This window comes from Pan troglodytes, chromosome X, assembly GCF_028858775.2.
Source record: "Pan troglodytes isolate AG18354 chromosome X, NHGRI_mPanTro3-v2.0_pri, whole genome shotgun sequence".
Taxonomy (NCBI): domain Eukaryota; kingdom Metazoa; phylum Chordata; class Mammalia; order Primates; family Hominidae; genus Pan; species Pan troglodytes.
The window spans coordinates 22,730,916-22,758,028 of NC_072421.2; the positions used below are offsets into that span (position 1 = coordinate 22,730,916).

The 27,113-nt window shown below is 41.6% G+C and overlaps 1 protein-coding gene across 1 annotated transcript in view; it reads left to right on the top strand.

The window, feature by feature from the left end:
* PHEX (phosphate regulating endopeptidase X-linked) overlaps positions 1-27,113 on the top strand; it is a 219,083-nt gene that overhangs the window by 92,510 nt on the left and 99,460 nt on the right. The window contains exon 12 of the mRNA XM_003317380.7: positions 8,523-8,624. Coding sequence (XP_003317428.2) covers positions 8,523-8,624 — 102 coding nt within the window. The remainder of the gene's footprint in view (positions 1-8,522; positions 8,625-27,113) is intronic.

The following is a 27,113-nucleotide window of genomic DNA, read 5'->3' on the forward strand; positions in this document are numbered from 1 at the left end:
TTTTTACTTATTTTGTTGCCATTATTTTTTATCAGGAGCCAATCCAAGGTCATTTTTATAAATAGTTATAGTATAAGTAATTAATTAATGAATATTTCATATTTATTGGTGCATTCATTTATTTAATGTCTGTGTTTCTAGTAAAGTGGCAATTGCCAGAAAGAAAATTTTAAGAGTCCCCCTGAGATTAAAGCCTATTTCTTCAGGGTTATCCACATAAATTATTAACAACGATTTCCATTTTTCACATTCCACTAATCAGTGGTTACAACTCAAGAAAACTTGCCCTGTTCTAGAGCAATGAGAAGACTGGAAACATTTTAATCTCATGGTTTTTTTCCAGATATTATAACTTCTAAGTATGTTAAAGAGGAAAGCCTACTCAACATTATGCCTTTTCGTTAAGAATTTTATTAACATTAAATTAGTTTAAGGTTAATGCCCATAATCAACCTTACTGATTTTTTTTCTTTTTCCTTTCTTTTCTTTTTCAGAACTCCTAGCCTATAATTATTCCTACTAGATATGTACTATATTTTTAAACCATCCCAAGCTGTTTGTCATGTACCATGTTGACATCACCTATCTTAGAATGGACTAGGCTAACTTACAGAGTCACTTGATTTCCACTAAAGTTTGTGTTTGGTAGTAGGCTACAGTCATTCTGGAGACATTTACTGTGAACCTTGTCCCCTAATATAACGATGGATTTTCTATTCACTGATAAGTTCTATTCATGGATTCAGGCTTTGAATTACTAAATCAGAGTAGGTCTCTCTTTTCAAAAATGACTTCACCTAAAAAGGGTACTGTGTATTTTTTTTTCCTTTTTCAGCTTTCATGTTGTTAAATCTCATGATCATATCTGCACAGCACCATATTTTCTATGAGTGAGTTTGTTAATATTTTCTCTTTATACTATTGGAATAACTTATCTGTTAGCATATATGAAAGATATTTGATTCAATTTCAACTCTGCTAGGTGCCAATTGAAGGTTTCAAAAAGTATAAATTGATCAACTTGTATTTACTGAGCATCTGCTATATTTTAGTATTAGGTATGAATGTGAGATATGGACTCGTGAAAAATCATATCACATGAGATATGAAATCATAAAACTAACAAAATTTTAAATTAGCAGAATACTTTTTTGTTTGCTTACATATTCATGATCTCATTTGATCTAAATCATGGTTCCTGTTCTCAAAGCTTATGGGTCTTGTTAGGGAGACCAAATAAATATAAATGAAAAGACAACAATTAAACACACACCTATGTATTATTCTGATTTTAAGCCTCACAGGAACTCAGAGAGGGAATTGAAAGTGTGGGTTTAAGTGTTTGGGATTCATGGGTATGAGATAGGATTTGAGTTGTCTTGTGGGATTTCTTTATTATCAGGGACAAAGCTTTGAAGAAAACTACAACCGATCATGGGGCAAACGAATCCCTCCTTAAAGCAATGTTGGCATATGTCCCTTCAAATGTATTAATAGAACCATCATGGCTCATTTATGCAAAGTACAGAATTCTTATGTCTATGTGATGGGAGGAAGGGTAAGGAGAGGGCAAGAGGAGCAGGAGAGATAATTTATAATTTGCTAAGATAGGAGCATCTCATTAAAGTAAAGCCCTGGATTGAAGGGTAACAAGTGCCTATGCATATGTGACTCACCAATGTGTGGTGTCTGATGTAGAACTCTATGGGCAAAATCCTGGGGTGTAAAGAATGAAAAAGGAAGAACCTATTTTTAGATAACACTGGTTGAGGAAGAGAACTAAGAACTGCCCATAGATCAACCAAATGAACTGTATTTTTATAGTGTGGATCCATAAAATCTGAAATAGTTGTTTTTTGTTTTGTTTTTTTTTTGAGACAGAGTCTTGCTCTGTCACCCAGGCTCGAGTGCAGTGGGGTGATCTCAGCTCACTGCAACCTCCACCTCCCGGGTTCAAGCGATTCTTGTGCCTCAGCCTCTCGAGTAGCTGAGATTACAGTTGCCCGCCACCATGCCTGGCTAATTTTTGTATTTTTAGTAGAGACAGGGTTTCACCACGTTGGCCAGGCTGGTCTTGAGCTCCTGACCTCAGGTGATTCGCCCACCTCAGCCTCCCAAAGTGCTGGGATTACAGGTGGGTGCCATCGCACCCTGCCCCTGAAATAAATAGATATTTAACAAAACGTTGCTTTGCCTAGAGGGCTCTTACCCTGAATATGGCAGATTTTACCATAATAACACTTGAGTTAATTTTTATATGTTATATTTTGACCTTTGACCGGCTCTAAATAAATATTTCCTATGGATAACTTCACCTTAAGACTTCCACTTTAAGGGATTTCTATTAATGTTATATGCTGCCTGGTTGAGGTGTGAGGTCAAAGTTTGGTGAAGAAATACTATTTCTCTATTTTTTTCTTATTTTAAAATTACAGCAGGTTTTTGACTTGACTGAAGGCAATGGTATTATGTGATGCTGTAGAGTAGTCTAAAGATGAAAATCAGAAGTGTTCAGTGATTTATCTTCCTAGTTCCAGCATGCTAAAATAATTATTTCTCTTATTTGCATTGACATGTCAACCAATGAAATTAATCACCTTCAAAGATTTTCCTTGTTCTTGAAGTCTGCTGGGGTAGTTCAACACCATTTCACAGAAAATGTTATACAATAAATCTGTAAAGTCTGCCAAAAAAAAAAAAAATTGAGAACCTGAGGTGGGGGATGGTGTGGGGAGTGGAGGTGCCAGAGAAGACAAGGGCAAAGAGCAGCTGAGGCTCATGGGGAAAAAAAAGTGATTTACCCGCGTTTTGACAAATGTGAGAGGGCCACAAAGAGTGAGTTACCGAAGTGTGGATTCAGGGAAGACAGAGGTGGTGGGGGCAGGGGAGGAGGTGGAAGAAAAGGCAGAGGAGGGAGGAACTGGCATGTGAATAAACTATTTGTCATTTTTCACTCTGGCAGTGGGCTGAAATGTTTTTGCCTCTTTTTATTTCCATTTAGAATGCCAATCAACGGGTTACAGACAAAGAGCTTTGAAAACCTTTTCTTATTTATTTATTTAGAGACGGAATCTTGCTCTGTCGCCCAGGCTGGAGTGCTGTGGCGTGATCTTGGCTCACTGCAACCTCCGCCTCGCGGGTTCAAGCGATTATCCTGTCTCAGCCTCCCAAGTCGCTGAGGTTACAGGCCTGTGCCACCACACCTGGCTAATTTCTTTTTTTGTATTTAGTAGAGACGGGGTTTCACCATGTTGGTCAGGCTGGTCTTGAACTCCTGACCTCAGGTGATCCAACTGCCTCAGCCTCCCAAAGTGCTGGGATTACAGGCGTGAGCCACTGCACCCACCCTGAAAACCTTTTCAAAATGCATTAAATTTTAATGAATTTGATAGCCATTTTAATGCCTAGGAGATGCTGGACGGGGAGGGTCCTATGAAACCAAGCTGCTTAGAGAGAAGTATCTGGAAACACTCAGCCCCATTTTAATAATAACCACATACTCCATAAAAATACCTCAAAGAGAACAGGAGCAAAATGACCTTAAGATTCATCATAGGAATCCAAAAATTCCAAAATTTGCTAAAGATCTTTTTAGCTTGGAGAGTGCTTATTTTTTTGATAATTTATTTTAAAACCTAATAAAATGTTTTGCTTTTGTACACCTTATCCCAAATAAATATTTTCTTTGGACATATTCAACTTTTTATTATTTATTGGGTGCTTTCTATTATTGCTACATCCTGGCCAGGGTATTGAGAGGGAACCTTTTATTGTCCTCTTTGTCCCTATCTGTAAATATAGTAATCCCCCCTTATCTGAGACAGATACTTTCCAAGACCCCCCCAACCCCCCGCCCAGTGGATGAGACTGGAGATAGTACTAAACTCTATATATACTATGTTTTTCCTATGCATATATAACTATCATAAGGTTTATTTTATAAAGTAGGCACAGTAAGAGATTAACACCAATAACTAATAATAAAATAGAACAGTTATAATGATATACTGTAATAAAAGTTATGTGAATGTGGTCTCTCTTTCTCTCAAAGTATCTTATGGTATTGAACTCATGCATGTACTTCCTATGATCTGTCTGATAACCAAGATAGCTAGCAAGTGACTATTGGGTGCGTATATACAGGGTGGAGATGCTGGACAAACGAAGGGTGATTCACATCCCGGGCCAGACAGGTTGGGATGGCATGAAACTTCATCACACTAATCAGAATGGTGTGCAATTTAAAATTTGTGAATTGTTTATTTCTGGAATTTTCCATTTAATATTTTCAGAACACAGTTGCCCATAGGTAACTGAAACTATGGAAAGCAAAATCGTGAATAAGGGGGTACTACTGTACTTCTCTTCCTAGTAATATGTTCATGCTGCCAGGATGCACATAGCCATGTGCGAAGAAATATAATTTTTTAGATAAACCTCCCTTTAAGCAGAAGGTCTCAATCCTATTTCATGGAGAAAAGACCCACGTTTATACTAGGACTCTCTCAACCTTCTACATCTAATCTTTAGATTCTTCTGCATGCCTGCCTATCATTTTAATCTTCTCTCCTCTCATAAGTCTGTCTCATATCTAAGGTGAATCCTTCCATATAGTCTCTGGATCCCATCACCTCCTTTGCCCTCTGAGACACCACTCATGGCTTGCTTTGTCCCATATTTTCAGTCTCTTCCTTTTCGCTGGATCCTTTCTATTGGTATTTAAACATAGTCAAATCTCTCAGCTTTTCAACAACAACAAAAACAGTAGGAACAGCATTAGCAAGCATATGCATGAAACCCAAACTCCAAACCCTCAGACCCTTCCCTTAACCCTACATCTACTTCTCTCCTATCTTTGCTTTTTCTCCTTCATAGACAAACTCAATTAATTTGTCCAGACTTGCTGTCTTCGCTTCCCATACACTCTTCATCCCACTAGTTTGGCTTCTGTCCCCATCCCTCTTTTTCTTCCAATTTTCTCAGTCTTATTGAATGACGGTGTTTGCCAATATCTTTCTGAAGCCTAGGCATGAATCTGACTCTCTCTACGTTCCTCACTTTCCCACATAAAATGAATCACCTGTTTCCATTGGTTTGGTCACTAAATCTCTCCTTTGAGTCCACCCACTTCTTTCCCTCCCCATTGCCCCTCCCTAATTTGGGAAGATATAATTTCTTTTTCTCTGTGAACGTGATGGGCCAGCCAATGCATGTTGCTACATGATGAGTCCCTAAAGACTTAGGGCCAGGTGTGGTGGCTCACGCCTGTAATCCCAGCACTTTGGGAGACTGAGGCGGGTGGATCACCTGAGCTCGGAGGTTCGAGACTAGCCTGGGCAATATGGTGAAAGCCCGTCTCTACTAAAAATACACAAAAATTAGCTGGGTATGGTGGTGCATGTCTGTGATCCCAGCTACTTAGGAGGCTGAGGCAGAAGAATCGCTTGAACCTGGGAGGTGGAGGTTACAGTGAGCAGTGAGCCAAGATCATGCCACTGCACTCCAGCCTGGGTGACACAGTCAGACTCATTCTCAAAAAAAAAAAAAAAAAAAAAAAAAAAAAAAAAAAGACTTAGGCATGCTGATAGGCAAAAGATCTAGTCCCCGGAGATTTCCTTGTCATTTTAACATCCCCCTGACGTGGGTTTTCTGTTTGAAATTGTGGCTTATGCATCTCTCAGTTGATTCCCTTTCACTCCCTGGTATTTCTCTCTGATTTTGGGAGGGATCCTCTGTTGTTACTAGAGGCTCTGAGCTCTCCACTGTTATTTTAGCTCTTTGGTCAGGTCCTGGCTCTGGTCCTCATTAGCTGTGTCAGCTTGAGCAGATCATAGACTCCTTGACCCTTAATTTCCTTATCTGTCAAATAAATGGTTTCCCCTGGTCTAGTGGGTCTCAGCCCTGACCGCACATTAGAATTACCTGGGGAACTTTTTAAACCCTCCCAATGCCCAGGCTGGACCTCAGAACAATGACACTAGCATCCCGATGCCCACGCCGCAGGATTTTTTATTTTATTTAGAAATTTTTTGTCAGTATTATTTTTTTTTCTTTTGAGACTGAGTCTCGCTCTGTCACCCAGACTGGAGTGCAGTGGTGTAATCTCAGCTCACTGTGACCTCTGCCTCCCGAGTTCCAGTGATTCTCCTGCCTCAGCCTCCTGAGTAGCTGGGATTACAGGCGCCTGCTACTACACCCAGCTAATTTTTTGTATTTTTAGTAGAGACGGGGTTTCACCATGTTGGCCAGGCTGGTCTCGAACTCCTGACCTCAAGTAATCCGCCCGCCTCAGCCTCCCAAAGTGCTGGGATTACAGGTATGAGCCCCTGCGGCCAGCTCTCAGTATTTTTTAAAGTTCCTCCAAAGATTCTAATGGGCAGACAAAGTTAAGAACCACCGACTTAATGATTTTTAAAGGACCTTTTGCTCTTTGCTCTTCTAGCAGTTTGTGTTTTATCCCAAGTTGAAGTTTCTCTTCTTTTAATGTTTTTACCAAGTTGGGAAGAAATAGCTGTGAAGCTCCCCCGACCCCCTTCCATCTGCTGTTTGTTCTTATTTACATATGATGGAACCCAGCCCACTGATTTATAGCTCTGGTTCCCTCACAACTGTTATTGAACTGAAAACATAGCTGAAAACTTATTAAACAGAAAAAAATTATTTTGAGCTTCATGCTGACAATTTATTATAGAACCAAGGAAACATTTCAACGTCTTTCCTTCTAGAGTTAATGTTAACAATTGATTTACAACCCCATGCTCGCAAATGAAAAGGTTCATTCTGGGGCCAAACCCAGTGTTTTTTCTTTCTTGGGTGTCCCATTGAGAAAGCCAAAGCATCTCTGCAGGAGAACTGGATTTCGAGGGGTTTGTATCCATGAACAGGCAGGGCCTCCTCACACTGCTGCAGGTGGCCTCTAATGTGACGTGTCAGCAGCTCCTTTCCTCCAGTCCTCTCTTCTGGTCCACAGACACTGGCAGCAAAGCCAGGCACATACATCCTCACTATGGGTGTGGCCTCACTGTTCAAATGCTTTGCAATAGGTCTTTCAGAAGTCCACCTTTCTGTAGCGGCCCCCTTTAGACCTACCATTTTATTTTATTATTATTTTTTTAGAGACAAGGTCTCACTCTGTCACCCAGGCTGAAGTATAGTGGTACAATCATAGCTTACTGCAGCCTCAAACTCCTGAGCTCAAGTGATTTTCCTGCCTCAGCCTCCTGAGCAGCTAGGACTACAGGTGCAGGCGCCACCATGCCTGGCCTTTAAAAAATAATTTTGTTTTTATAGAGATGAGGTCTTCTTGTGTTGCCCAGGCTGGTCTCGAACTCCTGGCCTCAAGCAATCCTCCCGCTTCGGCCTCCCAAAGTCCTGAGATTATAGGGGTGAGCCACTGCCCCTGGTCTATATCTACCCTTTTAAATTTGAAATAACAAGACTTTTCTGAGCTGCCAAGGAGTAGAGAGGAGAGTAGGAAGATGATATAGAACAGCCGAACATTTAGTTTAACCCATGGAACTAAATTTGGAAAGAACTGGGGTCCTGACATAAGTGTGATTCATATTGGTGAAGTGTCCTTTGGGGTGCTAACTCTCCCTGCCCGTTTCTCTGTGTTAACAGTTATCTCTTTCAACTGTTCACTTTCTTCTGCAATACCTGTCTGAAATGCACAGCCCATGCCTTTGCCTGTCTCTCTCAGTCCTTTATTAAATGATTAAAATTAGTTGGTACCTTGATAAGGATGAACTAGTTTAGTAGCTACAGACAGGTAAGTTATTGGTTTGTCATAATCTATGGTGAATTCCTATCCCTGTATACCCGTATAATTCATTTTATAGCTGGGCCACCACATTATTCTCATGGAAAGAAATGTTTTTTTTTTTTTTAATGTTTTTTATTTTTTGGAGACAGGGTCTTGCTTTGTTGCCCAGGCTGGAGTACAGTGGTGCAGTCATGGCTCACTGCAACCTCCACCTCTTGGGCTCAAGCAATCCTCCCACTTCAGCCTCCTGAGTAGCTGGGACTAAGGCATTCGCCTCTATACCCAGCTAATTTTTAAATTTTTTGTAGAGATGGGGTTTTGCCATGTTGCCCATGTTGGTCTTGAACTCCTGGGCTCAAGGGATCTGCTCATCTCAGCCTCCCAAAGTCCTGGGATTACAGGCATGAGCCACCATGCCCAGCTAATTTTTATATTTTTGGTAGAGATGGGGTTTCACCATATTGTCCGCCCTGGTCTCGAACTCCTGGGCTCAAGTGATCCACCTGCCTTGGCCTCCCAAATTGTTGGGATTACAGGCATGAGCCACCATGCTGGGCCTGGTTAGTTATCTTTTAGTGGTGGAAAAAAGGGAATTTTCCTGGAAAAAGAAGTGTTGCCAGAGCATGGAGTCAAGCTGAAAGAACCCCTTACTTACCATGTTGAGTAAAGGGTCATTTCTCATGCAAGCCAATTTTGTTCCAGAAAACCTCGACTGAAGCTTCTTGGCTTTGATGTTCCTTCTTTGGGTATTTTCTTGTAGATGGAGGAATTGATCGAGGGCGTTCGCTGGGCCTTTATTGACATGCTAGAGAAAGAAAATGAGTGGATGGATGCAGGAACGAAAAGGAGAGCCAAAGAAAAGGTAAGGATTCCTTTTGATGAAAAAAAATAAGACTTCTGCTTTAATGGATTTTCATGCTTGACATTGACTGTGTAGTTGGTTTTTATATTGACTGAACTGTTGACTCTGAATGACCCCAGAGTTAGCTGTCTGGTTTTGGATGAATGCATAGATTTTTGTTTCACCAGGAGGTAAGAGAAAATAATACCTGAATTTTTCGAACTGCATTTTCAAATACCTTGTAATTCGGCCTTTCCTTTCTCCTAATTGCTGTCTGTAAGAGGCACATGGCTTGCTGCCTGGTGAATTGTGTCATAAACCATCACTGGATATGGCAGAATGCAGAGCAGTGGGGAGTCACAGGGAGCAGCTGGAACAAGAGCCCCTAAGACACCAAAACGAAGAAAACCCATATTGGCCACATGTCCTTCTGCTCTGTGCATGATGCATGCAAATGTCCTGGGGCAAATCCTTTCCTGTAACCAAGCATATCTCCTTCCCGACCCATCATTTGGCACAAATGACCCAAATAGTATACTGATAAACTGCAGACCAGTGTTCTACCATTGCTTAGGACTACAAACGTATTTCCTAATAGAAGTGGACACTTGCTGGGCCTTGTAAAATTTTCTGATACTATGCGACACGATAAGGGAACAAAGGAGAAAAGTATTGACAGCCATGCTGTTTAAAAGTAGAAAACGGGCTGGGTGCAGTGGCTCACGCCTGTAATACCAGGACTTTGGGAGGCTGAGGCAGGTCGATCACTTGAGGTGAGGAGTTTGAGATCAGCCTGGCCAACATGGCAAAACCCCATCTCTGCTAAAAATACAAAAAATTAGTCGGGTGTGGTGGCATGCATCTGTAGTCCCAGCTACTCGGGAGGCTGAGGCAGGAGAATCGCTTGAGCCTGGGAGGTGGAGGTTGCAGTGAGTTGAGATCGTGCCACTGCACTCCAGCCTGGGTGACAGAGCGAGACTCCATCTCTGAATAAATGAATGAATGAATGGGACCCATTTTGAATTCCAGAGATTCTGATAGAGCTGGAATTCAAGTGGGTAGAGCACACCTGCTAGACTCTTGATGGATGCTTCTCTGCAGCTGAGCATTTCTTGTATCTAGAGGTATTTTTGAAAGCTTCCTGAGTATAACAATCACCTGGGTTGCCTGGACGCTCTGGCTTTCTGGGCCCCTTCCCAGCAAGGCCTGGGTTAATGGATCATGGATGCAGGCTGAACAGCTGTCACTTTAGCCAGTCTCCGGGTGATTGTTATCACTAGGCAGGTCTGGGGAAACACTGCTTGGAGTCATACTGAGTCATACTGAGCACAAATATTTTTGCCTCAGCATTCTGGGAATGCTTAACCTTGTTGAAATGAGAACACGTAGAGTTTTAGCAAGGATATTTTCTAGTGCTTTAAACTCAAGGTACTGGAGATGGATAAACATTGCCATAGATACTTTTGTCAATAGATGTGAAAAGGCTGTTTGTTCAGTGTTTATAATGAAGGAAGAACTGGGATGGTGGGTGGCAAGGCAGCGTTGGAGGAAGACAAAGAGTAGGTTTGATTTTTTGTTTCCCCTTCAAAAATCTGTCAAAGCTGTCCTCAGTCACATAAGGCACAGGCTGATGAAGGCAAGAGCACATGGGCTGTGATGGGAAACTCTCCAGATGGTAGACAACTTTCAACACCAACATATTGTTGTTTTGTGAAGGCTTCATTTATTTGCTGAGCTAGCTTGTGGTATGTGGAACAGGATGTGTCTTGCCCTGGGCAGTTGAGCGCTTAGTGTATTAAGGGCTCTTTATCCTCGCCTGACCCCACATGGACCGAAGAGGTGCTTGCATGAATTAGTACAGGACCACCAGGGTGGAGGGTGGGGTGGAGTGTGTGTGTATGTATACGTGTTGGGGGTAGTGTGTTATGAATAGCTGGATGCCAGGGAAATGTTCTGGGAAGTGCAGTCAGTTCTTTGAGCAGTGTGGATTGCAGTTGCCTCAGGGAGCTCTTCTGAGTGGCATAAGGGAGTGGGTGCCTCACAGTTGGCCCTTCTCGGCAAGTGGCCCATGGGTCCTTCTTGAAGCAGGACTATTCTCAGTTCTTCTAATATTAGACATGTTCCTGTTTGCCTCCCGAGTTGCTCTCCAGTCTTCTATTTTATTTCAATGAGAGCTGTCAGTTTTTCTTCTAAAAGCGTTCTTTGAACACTCTGCTTTCTTTGAGCTGAGTTCAACCTGCCAGGAACTCTGCTAGTTCCACGACAGGTACAAATATCAAAGGCAAATTGGATCTCACAAAGTTCCCCGACTGTATCTTGCATTTCAGAGTTCAGAGAAGTTTCTTTAATGAAATGCAAGAAAGATGGATGTTGTTGAAGCAATTTCAGCAGTTCTTTGAAGTGGGTCCTTTCCTGGACCCCAGAAGATGTAAATTTTTTTTTTTCCCCCCTCAAAATTAAATGAACATGCAGTTCTTAAAATGACCTCTGGGTGGAGCTCGTGGTACTCACAAAGAACACCAGCGGCGTTGAAAGCTTTCATGCAGCTTTCTACTCCGGCGTTGTTTTTGAAAAAAAAAAAAAAAAAAAAAAAAAAAAAATTTCTTGCCCTTTTTCTCTGCTGTCCTCGATTTGATTGCCTTTTAATAGTCAACAAGAAAGGAGAGACTTTGCCTAATAATTCCTTGAATCTTAGATGGAAATCTCCCACTATCTTAGGGTTTTGTCTTTCTGATACTGAGTAGCCCCTGCATTGAGAAAGGATTTGCCTGCATTTGAAGTGGAGGTGAATAACTCGCCTGCTCTTCCTGGTATGACTTGGCACTGTTCTTTGGGCATGTGTTGTATGCAGTGTATCACCCAGGCGGAAGATTTCTCATCAATAATAGTGCCCACACTGGGCCAATGCTGAGTCACTTGGCAACCCATTGGGAAAGCTGGAAAAATGTTCTGATTTGTGAAAGGGAGAAGCTTTTCTTTCCCTCACCACGAAGTTCTGGACCGCAGCTAATTACAGAGCCTCCTAAGAAGTGTTAACCTCAGCATTCCATAGTGACCGACCTCCTGAACCGGGCAGGTACCGAAAGCTGCAGTGTTCTGAGGCCTAATACCTTGGCTTTTGTAGCAATGACCTCGTCTCAAAATGGAAGTGTGTGGATGTGGCTTTGTTGTACTCTTTGCTAGGGGTGTTCACTGTAAAAGATAAATGAGGATGCCTCTGCTCCCGTGAAGGGTAAATTTGTTTTCTCTGTCTCCCTGCCTTTTCCTGCTCATCTCTTAAGAGGTCACGAGTAGTTTTTGTATTGTGAAACTGATGGTGTAGGTTTCAAGTGGAAATTTAGTATCGTGAAATAAGCACCGCTTTTTGTTTAGGATTCTCTGTTCCCTGCAAGCATGTGCTCTTATTGTAAATAAGCAGCAAAGGACAGGGCATCTGTTATTTTTCTGGTTACCACAGCTGTTGAATGAGTGTCAGGTGATAAAATAATGATTTTAGGGGTGTCTTCTGGAGGATTTGCCCTTGCCAGAGTAGAAGAGGAGGATCTCAAGGTCAGGATTCTGACTGAGACCTGGCAGGAGAGCGTCAGATCAGGAGGAGCAACTTCCTGAGCTTGGCTTATCTCCATCTGGATTTGACTATATAGCCAAAAGCTGGATCCCTTTGGAATTATTTGTTTGTTTGTGCTCTTTGCCCCTGGGACCTAAGTTTGTCAGGTCACATCCAAAGAAAAATAGCAGGATGGGACTCACAGGGAGGTGGCATCCTAATGATGCTCTGAGGGAGTGGCCTTAACCTTGGCCACAGCAGGTGCAGAGAAGTCGGCTGAATGGTCCTAAGTTTATTGGCATGTGACTCCCACACACAGGCTTTGAGTGAGGTGGTGAGAGTTTTCTTGCAGAGGGCGAAACAGAGGTGTAGCCCACTTCTTTGGCTTTGTCTCTAAGCTCTACCAGGCCTAGGTACTGGATTTCTCCCAGGTATGCGGTCAGGGCCCTGCTTATATCCGGAGCCTGGTGGTTCTCAAGGTGTGGTTCCAGACCAGTAGCAGCAGTGGTCCCTGGGAACTCATTAGAGATGCACATTTTCACATCCCCACCTGCTGAGCTCTGGGAGTAGGGCTCAGTGCCTTGTGTTTTACCTGGTGATTCTGCTGCATGAAAAAGGTTGGGAACCCCTGTCTTGTCCTTACCACTTCACAGCACACCTGCCTGACTTCCAACTGCAGCCTCCTGCATTTTGGCCAAGAGCATTCTCTCCCTGCTACAGCCTGCTTTGCTACTCATAAAGAGGGCCCAAAGGACGGGGAATGACCACACCTTCCTCAGAAGTCCTCACCCAACAGTTGATGGGAGTTGCTGTGTGTGGCCCCCGCTCCCTCATCCCTCTAGTGTGTGTTCCACATGGGCTCTGGGAGCTTTTCCAATGGGCTAGAACTATTATACTAGCTAAGATACTCGTTGCTGACTGCCTTTCTTTCTCTACATATTTCCTCTTTCTCCTACCAGTGTTTCTTTTGCTGCCCAAATGAACTGCTCGCACTTGAATCCTTGTCTTAGAGTCTGTTTCTGGGGGATTCCCAACTAGGACACAGACCCTGGGGGTATACGCTTTCCCAGTGCTTCCTTGCCTGTAAGGCAACAGCACATTTCACCGAGTCTGGTTGCTAGCACTGCTTCAGCAGACTCAATGCCACAAACATTTCTAGCACACCAACAGCATGCCAGGTGCTGAGCCAGGATTCGGACTCAGAGATGAGCAGCCACAGTCCCTTTTCTGCGGGGGGCCTTCAGGCTCCTAGGAGAGAACAGGAGGCCATGGATGCAGGGCAGACCAGGAGAAGTGTTAGGTAATGTGATGGAGACGAAAGGGGTCCTGGGAGTCTAGGGGAGGAGGCTTTGACGGAGCTCAAACATGACATGTGAGAGTGCCTTACTTGGGAAGTGCCTACTCTGCCCCTTTCTCTCTTCCTCTGTGGTGTTCCCACACCCTGTCTTGCAGCCTTGTGGCAAGTCTTCCTCTTCCTTCCTTACTAATCCCAACTCTGCATCTGGCTGTCACTTCCCCTTGATACCTTCACTCCTGCTTCACCTCACTGTGCATTTTAAATTGTTTCGTAGGAGAAAAGAAACAGAAGGGCTTTCATCAAACTGTCTCCTGCCCTTTCCAGTTACAGATTCTAGCACATTTGCATAACTGCTCAAGAATGCAGTCACCCTGCGTCTGGCATCCACTCCAGGGCTCACCAGGGACAGTGACTGGTAGACCAGCATGGAAACCGCAGGCTGTGGCTCCCTCCCATGTGCCACCTTCCTGAGCTTGTCCCTTCTCTTTGGCTCCATGTCTCTCTCACACACATGCAGGCCAAGATGGCGGCCTTCATACTTGTATCTCTTTCCTCTCACTGGCCTCAACAGGAAGTATGGTAAAGAGGTCAGGAGTATAGACAGGTGAGAGACTGCCTAGTTTCCAAGCCAACTTCTACACCTTATTGACTGTATGACCCTTTGGAAATTACTTAACTTCTTCCACCCTCAGTTTTCACATCCATAAACTGGGGAGATTGGTCCCTGTCTCAGAAGATTTGTTATGAGGATTAAAAGAGCCACTATGCCTAAAGTACTTACAAGAATGCCTGGAGCATGAGAAAGGCTCCCCAAGTTGTCAGCCGTTTGGTCCAAACTGCTGTGCCTCTGGGAGGGGAGGCTTTGGCTGGACCAGACGGTGAGAGGAGGGATATTTGTGAGCAGCCCCTGCTGAGAGGGTGTTGGAGGGGATGCATTTCTTTTCTCTGGATTTTGGATTTTGTGGTTTTGAACAAATTCAGTATTGTCGTTGTGATATATATTTTAAACACAAAAGTAAATATCTGGTATAAGTGGGAGTTTGATGCATATATCTATTTATTTTTTCGAGTTAAAGTCTCGCTCTGTTGCCCAGGCTGGAGTGCAGTGTTACAATCATAGCTCACTGCAGCCTGAAACTCCTGGGCTCAAGCGATCCACCCACCTTAGCCTCCTGAGTATCTGGAACTATAGGTGTGTGCCCCCACCCACCTTAGCCTTCTGAGTACCTGGAACTATAGGTGTGTGCCCCCACATCCAGCTAAGTGGTTTTCTTAATTTTTTTTTTTTTGGTAGAGATGGGATCTCACTGTGTTGCCCAGGCTGGTCTCAAACTCTTGGCCTCAACCGATCCGCCAGCTACAGCCTCCCAAAATGCTGGGATTACAGTGTGAGCCACTGCCACACCCAGCCAACATATATTTATTAAAGGCATAGTACATGTGATATCTTACCGGAGTGATTTTCCATGCTCTAGAGCCTCATGTAAATGTCATTTAGGGGGATGCTTTAGGTCATTCATTCTCACACTTGAGCATGCGTCAGTGCCATCTGAAGGGCTTGTTAAAACACCAATTGCCAGCCCCACCCCTAGAATTTCTGATTCAGTAGAGCTAAGGTGGAGCCTGGATATTTGCATTTCTGACAAGTTCTCAGGCAATTCTGATGCTGCTGGTCTGGGGCCTGTGCTTTGAGAGCTCTAGGTGATTACAGGTGAAAATTTCCTTATGCCAAGCCTGTGTTAATAGAAGGGTATAATGTTCATTAAGTGATTGTCTTACCTCTTACTGGAGTCCCCTTTTCACCATTTCTCGCAGGTGGGTCCCCTGAGTGAGTACTAGGACACCCAGAACCCAGCCAGGCCACCTACTCTACTGTTGCTGTCTCTGCTAAAGAGCCCTTCTTGAGAGAGATCCAAAGGCTCTTTCTTGGTCATTTCTGCTCCTTGACTCCACATCTGTCCCCAGGAACTACCCAGGTTAAGTCTTCCACATAAAAGCCCTTCCAACGTTTGAAGATGTTTAAATGTTTTTCTTTTTTCTTTATTTTATTTTATTTATTTATTTTTTTCGAGACAGAGTCTTGCTCTGTGGCCCAGACTAGAGTGCAGTGGTGCAATCTTGGCTCACTGCAACCCCTGCCTCCCGGGTTCAAGTGATTCTCCTGTCTCAGCCTCCCGAGTAGCTGGGACCACAGGCACGCGCCACCATGCCTGGCTAATTTTTGTATTTTTAGTAGAGATGGGGTTTTGCTATGTTGGCCGGGCTGGTCTTGAGTTCCTGACCTCAAGTGATCCGCCTGCCTCAGCCTCCCAAAGTGCTGGGATTACAGGCATGAGCCACCGTGCCTGGCTGTTTTTTCTATTTCAAATAAAACACCTTTAGTGTTTCTCACATTAAATTAACCAACATTACAGTCAGACTGGATGTTCTAAATGCTTCACAAATATTAGCTCTCTCAATGCCATAATATCCGTATGAGGTAGGTACTTTTTTTTTTTTTAATACAGATGAGGAAACTGAAGCACAGAGAGTGTGAGCACACTTACCCAAGGTCACACAGCTGGTAGGTAGAAGAGCTGGGATTCCCTCCCTAGAGGTCTGGTTTCACAGTCTGTGCTTTTATCCGCAATGCCAGTGGGTCTCAAAGTGTGGTCCCCAGTCCAGAAGCATCGCCATCACTCAGGACTAGCTAAAAATGCAGATTCTTGGCTCTATCCCACATCTATAGAATCAGCAACTCTGGGAGAGGCCCTAGGCATCTGTCCTTTAATAAGTCCTGCTGGTGATTCTGATGCAGCCCAAGTATGAGAACCATTGCTCTAAGGTGTGGTTCTGATGCCTCATCCTGCTGGCTGCTCTCCAGTTTTCAATATCTTTTTTAGAAGCTTAAGTTCAAGGCTGTGCACAATATTCTAGGTATAGTGTAACTCACACAGCACAATGGGAATATTATTACTGCCTTTGTCTTGCATGCAAATTATATTAAGAAATCCAAAGTTTACATTATGGCTATCTTTTCCCCTCAGCCATTCACTGTTGGCTCATAACGAATTTCTAGTCAGTTAATTTCTAGGTCTTTTTTTCCCCCCTCACAGGAACTGTTGTTAAGCCCTGTTGCTCCAGTCCTAAACTTGGCATTAAAAAACAAACAAAAAAAACCCTCATCCCAGAACTTCACATTTATTCTTATTAAAATCCATTTAGTTGTTTTGGTTCATGGCTCTGGCTTTCAAAAAATATATTTCTGGACCTCCTACATGTTTATTATTGTTTTAAAAATCTATGCTCATTTTAAAAATCTGGAAAATAAAGCACAACAGTAGAAAGACAAAAAAAAGTTCTAGTTCCATCATCTAAACATAACTGCTGCTAACATTTTGATGTATCACTTTGACTTTTTTCCCATACATAGGCTTTGAAAGGCATTCTTGAACAATGATGTTTATAAAAATTTGAGTTCTTTTTTCTCTTAACATTTATTATAAGCATTTCTTGTATTATTGCATATTCTTTATGCGAGAATATTCACTATTGGCTGGGCACAGTGGCCCACACTTGTAATCCCAGCACTTTGGGAGGCCGAGGCGGGTGGATCGCTAGAGGTCAGGAGTTTGAGACCAGCCTGGCCAACATGGTGAAACCCTGTCTCTACTAAAAATACAAAAAATTAGCCGGGTGTGGTGGCAGGCGCCTGTAATCCCAGCTACTTGGGAGGCTGAAGCAGGAGAATCGCTTGAACCCGGAAGGCGGAGGTTGCAGTGAGCCAAGATTACGCCGCTGCACTCCAGCCTGGGCGACAGAGTGAGATTCTATCTCACACACACACAAAAAGAATATTCACTACTATGACATATTCTTCTAGTGGTGGCACAGGAGATACTACTTAAACATTTCTCTATAGTTGCATATTTAGGTTGTGCTGTTATAGTTATTACTATGATACACATCTTTTGCATAATGCCTTCTCCCTAAATGTAGGACTAATTCCTTAGAATGGCATCTCAGACAACCTTTGAAAAGGTCAACTCTTTCCTTCAGTATATCAACTACTGTTTCTATATCGTTCATAACTTGATAAGTTTGTTTTTTAGTTTTATTATTTTGGGGTTATTATGAATGGACATGCTTAAAAAGGAATTGGAATCAGCCAATTTGTTCATCCTTTGGCGATGCCCTTCCAGATTTATCTATTGAACAAAAATATTCAGGGAGAAACTTCTAAGTGGTGAGTCTTTTGTTAGGTGCCAGTCAATTCACTAACTAATAGATTTTTGGTCTAGTTGTTCTACTTTAGACAAACTCCATGGAACTATGATTTAAATTCTCCCTTTTGCCTGCAAGGAGACCTTGAGATATTTAGCAATGCGTTGATATCATCCAGTTATACTGTATTTAGGGCATTCTTTAATTTACCAATGTATTGTTCTGTTTAAAATGTGGAAACCTGAGGAAATGAACAAAGCTTCACTGGGTTCTCATTTTTCTTAAGTTCCATGTTACCTAAGTGCAGATTATATCATTCTGTGAAAACAGCCAGCTGTTCAGACAACCAAATCAGAAATCTCAGGCTTTCCTCTTAGCCAACTTGTAAGCACAAATCCTGTTGCTTCTTTCTGCCAGCTCTCAAATTTATACCATTTCTGTTTTAGTTATTCCCCTCCCTTAGCTTCTCATCCTTAAACATTTTTTTAATTGAGGTAAAATTCACCTAACATAAAACTAACCATTTTAAAGTGAACAATTCTCAATTAGATAGAAGAAATAAGCTCTCATGCTCAATAGCAGATTATAGTGACTACAGTTAGCAACAGTATATTGTATATTCCAAAGCGGCTAGAAGAAAGGACTTGAAATGTTACCAACACATAGAAATAATGAATATTCACAGTGGTGGGCACTCCAAATACCCCGACTTGATCATTACACATTGTATGCAGGTAAAAACTACTCACATGCACCCATAAATATGTACAAATATATATGCATCAATAAAAGAAAAAAAATGAAGTGAGCAATTCAGTGGCACTTAGAACATTCACAGTGTTGTGTGATCACCACCTCTATCCAGTTCCAAAACATTTTTGTCACTCCCAAAGGACACTTTGTACCCATGAAGCAGTCACTCTCCATTCCCCACTCCCCCAGCCCCTGACAACTACCAATCTGCTTTTTGTTTCTATGGATTCATGTATTTTGGATATTTCCTGTGAATGAGATCACGCACCAATGCGATTTTTGTGACTGGCTTCTTTCACTTAGCCTTATGTTTTCGAGACTCATCCACTTTGTAGCATGTATCTTCTCATTCTGTTTAATCGGCGTCCCCATTGATAGTTTTGGAAAAAGAATAGCAAAATAAATCCCTGTAGCATTTCTGATAGTGAGATCTTTCCTGTCTTCTCTGAACTTTTTGCAGTAGCATCGTAGTGTTTATTCATAGCTGAAAAACTATCCCCCAGCTATATATTACTGAATTGAAGCAACTCCTGTAGGGAAAGAAGTATGTCTGACTACTTTATTTTTGTATTTTCAGAACCTAATGTGGATCTGACACTCCATTCTTTGACCACGGGGCAGACCTTAGTAAGAACCATGGCTTTACCAAACACTAGCTATGGGACCTCAGGCAAGATGGACAGTTTTAGGGGTCTCAGTTTCCTCACTCATGAAATGGGGACAAATACTTTTGTCCCTGTTTTTACTGAGTGGAACAATTAATATATGTGCAGTGGCTAGCACAGAGTAAGTGCTCAGTATTAGTAAGATGACATGTTCATTTTTTTCCCCAAGTTTCCTCTAACTGCCTCCCTCACTAAATAACATGCTCCATTATAGTGTCTTAAAATTGGGAATGAAAAAGTGATGCCAATTACATAATTACATTGTTTTCTTTGGGGCAGAGGTACAAAATAGAATTTTATTAAACTTTGCCTCTAATATTTAAAAATATTTTTATGGAAATTTAAAAATGTACACAAAAATGTACATAACTAATCTCCGTGTACTTATCACCCAGACTCAACAGTTAGTAATATTTTATCATGCTGATTTCATCTACTCCCCTACTTGTTTTTATGCTTGAGAATTTTAAAGCTAATTCCATCTATGAAATCATTTTACTATGATTCCATCTCTGACACCATTTTACTATAAATATTTCATTATGTATCTCCAACATATAAGGAATTTTAAAAACCTAACTATAATACCATTAACATACTTGACAATATTAACATTAATTCCTTATTAGTATCCTGTCTGTGTGCAGTTTTCTATAATTATCTCAAAATTGTTTGCTTTCTTTTTTTTGAAAAAAAAAATGGTTGATTTGAATCAGTATCCAGACGAGGTCTGCATATTGCAGTTAATAGGTACATCTTTTAAAGCTTTTTACATTTTAAGAGTGCCCCCTCTCCATCCATGAAATTTATTTATGAAATAAATTGAGTCATTTGTCTGGTAGAATTTTTAACAATCTTGTTTTGCTAGTTATTTCTTAATGTTGTCTTTTAACATGTTGTTCTGTCTCTTACATTTTCTGTAATTGGTTCTATCTAGAGGTTTGATTAGATTCAGGCTCAATTTTCTTTGGATAAGAAGACTTCATAGGCAGTGCTGTGAGCTTCCTGTTGCATCTATCAAGAGGCTCACAATGCCACGTTGTCCCACTTGCAAAGTGAAGGGCGATCCGTGTGTTCAGGTGTTGTCAGCCTGATCCTTTCATTTGAACTTTCTTACCATTCCTCATGCAGCCGTCCTGTTTCTTGGCTGTACATTGAATCACCTGGGAAGCTTTTTAAAAATCCTGAGGCTCAGGCCACACCCCATATGAAGATCAGACTCTCTGGGAGTGGGACACAGGCATTTTCTAAAGTTACCCAGGAGGGGCCCGGCGCAGAGGCTTATGCCTGTAAATGCATCACTTTGGGAGGCCGAGGTGGGTAGATCACTTGAGGTCAGGAGTTTGAGACCAGACCAGCCTGGCCGACATGGTGAAACCCCATCTTTACTAAAAGTACAAAAATTAGCCAGGCATGGTGTCATGCACCTGTAATCCCAGCTACTTGGGAGGCTAAGACAGGAGAATTGCTCGAATCCAGGAGGTGGAGGTTGCAGTGAGCCAAGATCATGCCACTGCACTCCAGCCTGGGTGATAGAGCAAGACTCTGTCTCAAAAAAAAAAAAAAAAAAAAAAAAAAGTTACCCAGGAGATGCAAATGTGCAGCCAGGCTTGAAACCACTGACTTAATTGTTTCAGTGGCCATTGATAATATTTCATTGATTCATGATTCCATTCGGTGTTGCAATGTTTGATTTTCAAATTCTATCATTCTTTTTGCATTTATTAGCTAGGCTCTTTTTATAAAAAAGGATTTTCCCTCATCAACCACTTGATTACTCTGACATATAGTTTATACAGGAAAGACAGCATAAATGGCTATCTTTCTCTTGATTAATTTTCACAAGTTGGTGCCCTAAGCACTTCCAGAGGTACCAAAATAGTTTTCTTTTTAGTATCACCAACTTAGGGAATCTTATGTATTTGATGTGTTTAAATTTGTTATGATCATCATTCACTGAAGTTCAGATTGTCCCATCTTGGCCAATGTGGGGCTCTTCCTTTAGTGAATTTTGACATGACCCTAGTTGTTTTTGAAAGCATCTTTGCCTCCTGGCACAAGATATTCTCTTTAATGTTTAACCTCTATTTAATCATAAGCTGTTTTGAACAATTTGTAAATCACTGCCTAAATTAGTTCTCCCACCAATGAACAGTATATTGATTTTTTTCTGATGGGAAAAGGGTAGCACCTTACTAACTTGAAATACAGCATTTTATTAATGAGCAAATTTGCAGAAATATCTGTTAGAGACTGATGTAAATTCTCTTTTGTAAGGGGCAGTAGCTTATATCAATAGAAACACACGTAATATATACTCCATGGTTTTTGAAAACCTCTGCAGTGTTGCATTTTCAGTGTTGATCATCAAGAATACAAATATATATATATAACCATGTCATACATTTTAAAAACAAATAATGCTAGTGTTGAGGAATATAACTAATTTCAAATTTGTGGAACAGTGGGACTATATTAAAAGATGAGTCTGGGTGTGGTGGCTCACATCTGTAATCTCAGCACTTTGGGAGGCTGAGGCAGGCGGATCACTTGAGGCCAGAAGTTTGAGACCAGCCTGGCCAACGTGGCGAAATCCCATCTCTACTAAAAATACAAAAATTAGCTGGACGTGTTGGCACGCACCTGTAATCCCAGCTATTTGGGAGGCTGAGGCAGGAGAATCGCTTGAACCCAGGAGGCAGAGGTTGCAGTGAGCCAAGATTGTGCCACTGCACTCCAGCCTGGGCAAGAGAGTGAGACTCTGTCTCCAAAAAATAAATAAATAAAATAAAATAAATAAATTAATTAAAAAAATAAAAGACGAAACTTGGAATAGTAAATACTTAAAAATTCTAACAATATCAACAAGTAGTGATAGTTTAAACATGTACTGTAAAAGTGTTTGGTTTTTAAGGGTATGTAAGAGACCGGTTGTCTGTGGGACTTTGAAAGCAGTTGGGAAATGCCACAGTAGCCTCAGGATAAAATTCTAGAGACCCAAAGCGGAGAGATGCCTCTTAAGAATTATGGAGGATATTTATTACTTTTATTCATGGGATGGGTGGTGGTGATTTAATGCCTGTCTCTTGTTTCTTTTGTTTTTTTTTGTTATCCAAATCCAAATCCAAATTATATGAGGGATTCACTTAAAAATATATGTTTAGTTTGGTTTAATAAAAATAATCAGTTTTGATGTATTGACTTTTAATTTCATGGGGGAAAGAGTCCATTAGGAATGTTCAGGTTTTCTGTGTATATTTTGTGTTGCTCATTCTCTTTGGCCCAAGATGAAACTAATAGCCACAATGTGTCTGCTTTGGTGCTGTCTCTAGGGTTGTGTCTGCTGCTGTCAGCTGCACCCTTGTTATCTGGCTGGGGTCCTGCTCAGTCAGTTGTACAGGAATGTCAGTTCCATTAATAACCCCAGGGCCGGACAGGCAGATAGTGGAAAATGGGTGAAGAGAGAGAAATTGTATTTAACCCAGTGTTCTGAGTTGTCATTTTTGAGACCCTAGCATAGCTGGGTAAAGGCAAGCAGAGGGCATGACAGCAAATCTATTTCTGGCAGAATCTCATATACAAACTGGAGAAACAGCCTGATACCAAGAGAAGAAAGGGTGAAGTATACTGGGAAAAGAGGGAAAGATTTGGGGTTGGAAAAGTCAGAGGAAACAATGTTAGGAAGAAATAACATGATCAAGTATTCTGATAGAGGTGCTGACAACTTTGCAAAATAAATTTAATTTTGATTGTAAATGCCATCATTTATGGTGTTTCAAATGAACAAAATTCTTTTTTAAAAAATGAAATTTATGTAAGGATTGCTCATAGAAGATTTTGGAGTTTTGTGCTATGTTTTTTTTTTTTTTGGTTCTAGATCAGTGAAAGGCCCGAGGAACAGAGTAGGTTTTATTTTTTTTCCATCTAGGTAGAATGACTCAGTTACTGTAGTTGTCTGTGTTTTGGTTATTTATTGCTGCATAACAAATTACCCCAAAACTTGCTGGCTTAAAACAAGTATTTTATTATTTCCTATGATTCTGTGGGTTGGCTGGGCTCAGCTGGGTGGCTCCTCTGCTGGTTTCACCTGGAGTCCCTTAGGCAGTTGCAGTCAGATGGTGGCTGTGGCTGGACGTCCAAGGTGGCTTCTTCACACATGTGTCTGGCACCTCAGTGTTCCTCATGTGGCTTTCTCAACAGGGTGCTGTGGTACTCCTACAGGGTAGCTAAGAGTGCCAAGAAGAGAAAGCAGAAGCTGCCGGTCCTCTTAATGTCTGTTCTCAGAAGTCCCAGAATATAATTGACAAATAATAATTGTATATATATTTTTGGGGTACAATGTGATGTTTTGATGTATGTATACATTATAGAAAGATTCAATCAAACTACTTAACATATCCATCACTTCACAAACTTATTTTTTTGGTAAGAACATTAAAAATCTATTATTTTAGCAATTTTGAAATATATAATAAATTATTATTAACTGTGGCCACCATGCAGTACAATTGGTTACTAAAACTTATTCTTCCAGTCTAATTGAAATTTTGTGCCCTTTAATCAAAATCTCCCCTTTCCCTATCTCTCCCCCTCCCTCCAGCCTTTGGTAACTACTTTCTACTCTCTGTTTCTATGAGAACAACTTTTTAAGATTCCACATATAAGTGAGATTGTACAGTATTTTTCTTTCTGTGTTTTGCTTACTTAGCATATTTTTTTTTCTATTTTTCTGTTTGGTTGATTAGGCTATTTTTCATAATTGACTGAATTATTTTTTTCTGTTTAGCTCAAGACCATTGTATACATCGACTCACAGAAGTATTCGAGTAAGCCTAATCATTGTTGAACTGTGATGGGGAAAGGATTCAGCCTTGGGACATGTGACCTTTGTGTACAGGTGTAAGAAATTCCTACTAGGTTTTAGGGCCCAGAACTGGACTAGGCCATGAGGGACCCAACCCATCCTAGTAGGCAAATCATTTTCCAGTTTCATATTTGAGTTCATTAATAAATAAGTTTACTTTCCATTATAGACACCCCCTCCACTGACTTATGGGGTCCTGTACGCCATAACCAAAGACTCAGTGTTGGAAAGGTGATGCTCCACTCTGTGTCTTTGTTTAGCTAAGGTGAAGGGGACACGTCTGCCACCCTGGTATATTCTGGTGTTCTCTCATTGGCAGTCTTAGTGAAGGCTCACGAGAGCTTCCTCACAGAGGTTTGTAAGGATTAGAACTGAGTGGAATAGACCTGTTCCAGGGCAGAGTGAAGCCGAGGACAACAGTGAGATTGTGTCCTTCAGGGCCACAGACCACAACCTTTACTCAACTCTGATGTTAAGCTATAAAGCTAGTTTACAAGTTTATGGAACAATTCAGCTTGTTCTTCCAGGCTCTTGAAAATGAAGGTTAAGGCTGGGCCCGTGGCTCATGCCTGTAATCCTGTAATCCCAGCACTTTGGGAGGCCGAGGCGGGTGGATCACTTGAGGTCAGGAGTTCGAGACCAGCCTGGCCAACATGGCAAAACCCTGTCTCTACTAAAAATACAAAAATTAGCCAGGCGTGGTGGTGCCTGCCTGTAATTCCAGCTGCTCGGGAGGCTGAGGCAGGAGAATCGCTTGAACCTGGGAGGCGGAGGTTGCAGTGAGCCGAGATCATGCCATTGCGCTCCAGCCTGGGCGACAAGAGCGAGACTCCATCTCAAAAAAGAAAATGAAGGTTAAGTTTTGGCAAAGTGATTTGTATAGATCTGTAATACATCATGTTCTAATGAGGTCCAATGAGTTCTAAGTAATTTCTGATTTCCATTAAAAATGATTCATGAAAAACTAAGCTCATCAGAGAGAGAGAGAGAGACCACTTTTGAAATGAGGAAAAATGACAGAATAGAAAAGGAGAAAGTCTCTTCTCTCTCTTCTTCCCCAAGCCCCCCTCATCACTGGTTACTTATTTGAGCATCCTTTATCAGCATCTAATGAGAATGAGAACATAGTGGGGTGCCATGTGACCTTTTGAGTAGGAGTTGGAAGCTCTTATGAAGTTTCCAGCCTGATGTCACTTCAGATCCAGGTCATTAATATTAAAAAAAATAAAAAAAATAAAAACTCTTAGGTGATTCGAATGAGCAGCCAAGTTTGAGAAGCAGAGCCCTACTGGAGCAATGCTTCTGCAACTTGAATGTACATGCAAATCTCCTGGGGACTTGGTTAAAAATGCAGATTCTTAATAAGTTTGGAGTGGAGCCCGAGAGTCTGCATTTCTAACAAGCTCCCAATGGAGGCCGATGCTGCTGGACAATGGACTATGGACCATATTTTGAGAATATAGAGCAGGGGGCAGCAAACTTTTCACATATGAAGGCCTGAGAGTAAATATATTGGGCTTTGCAGGTCATGTGGTCTCTGTTGCAGCAACCCAAATATACCTGTAGTACAGAGCAGCAATAGGCAACAGGCAAACAAATGGGTGTGGCTGCGTGCCAATAAAACTTTATTTACAACACCAGGCAGTATCCTGAATTTGTCTTACAGGCCGTGAGCCAATAAAACTTTATTTATAACACCAGGCAGTATCCTGAATTTATTTTACAGGCTGTGACTTGCCAACTTGGTCTAGAGCTTTCCCTGTCTCAAGTTTTTGAGCAATATCTTGCTTCTTCCCTGTTTTGTTGGGCTGAATCTTAGGTAAGAATTAAATGGTTTTGAAAGAGGTTACTCAATGGCTTTGTTGAACTGATGAATAATTGATGATGACATTTAGGCTCTGTTTACAAACAGCCCCAGTTGTCCCTTGGTTGTGGCTCATTGCTTTGCCTTGAATATAGGTGGCCTTTCTGATTTCTCTCCCTAGACTGCCTCTTCAGCGATGGATCGAAACAGAGCTAGGGTTTATTCTAAAATGTGGCCCACGGGCATCTCAGAATAAATAACCAGGTCTGAACTGTAGAGGCAGAGGGTGGCTTCAGGTCACTTTTCCTTGACCTGCATTTTACAACTCATCTCTGGTGTTTTGTCTAAGGCGACAGAGGCTGGTATTTTGGCTATCTGAGAGGTAGAGAGCAGAGAGGTTCCTGGATATGTACCGTTTGTGTTGAGATAGGTCATGCCCCAGATATGGCTATTAATGGTAGCAGAGAGTTAAATGTTGCTGATAATATATTCTAATAAGTAGATAATACAGAACCAAGTCGTCAGAGTTTTGGGGGGACCCAAATTTGGAACCAAGGACTCAAAGCTCAGAAGGGTTCCATCTTGTGGGCTTCAGGAGTAAGGTGCAAGATTCCTGGTCTGCTGCTCACGGTAAATTTCCTGCATTTCAAACCCCAAAGTCAGTTAGGCCTAAGCTTCAGGAAAGTTTTCAGTTTAATTGGTTCAAAACTGAAACAGACTCTCATCTATCTTTATGACAGTGCTAGGATTCCTAAGGGAGAGGTGTTACTCCTCTTCTGAAATGGGAGGATGTGGGCCAGGAATCCTTGGGCCAGGGATGCTTATGGCAGACTCCATTTCTCAGCATGGTTTTGGCTGGGAATTTCCTCTATGAGATTGACCCTTCTCTCCCCGAGGTGCCATTTTCTGGAATACCACCTTCTCTCTGCTGGTAAAATCTAATTTACCTTAGTGTCTTGACTGGTCTGCAAAGTAAATGTTCTGACGTTTCCTGACAGGAGAGCCTGTCCTCTCTGCTTTCTGCTTCTTTATCATTCTTGTACTTTCTTGCCTTTCCTTTTCCGTTTTGATCTTCTCTCTTGGCCAAGTCTTGTCTTCCGGGGGCTCTCAGTCAAAGTTTAGCCCCACCGATGTCCAGAACAGAAAGCTCAGTGGTATTATTTTTAGAGAGGGAGGGAGAACCTCTTAAAAGCATACTTAAAATTCTATCTGTGTGTGTCTTTTCATCCTTACATCTGAGAATATTATTTGTCTTGGCATGTTGAATATGGTTACTAATGCAGATGTGGTCTGTGCCTTACATGTTATTCAGTTTGATTTATAAAAAATGAATAATTATATAATAGAATATTTAATCACTCAGAAGATAATATATGT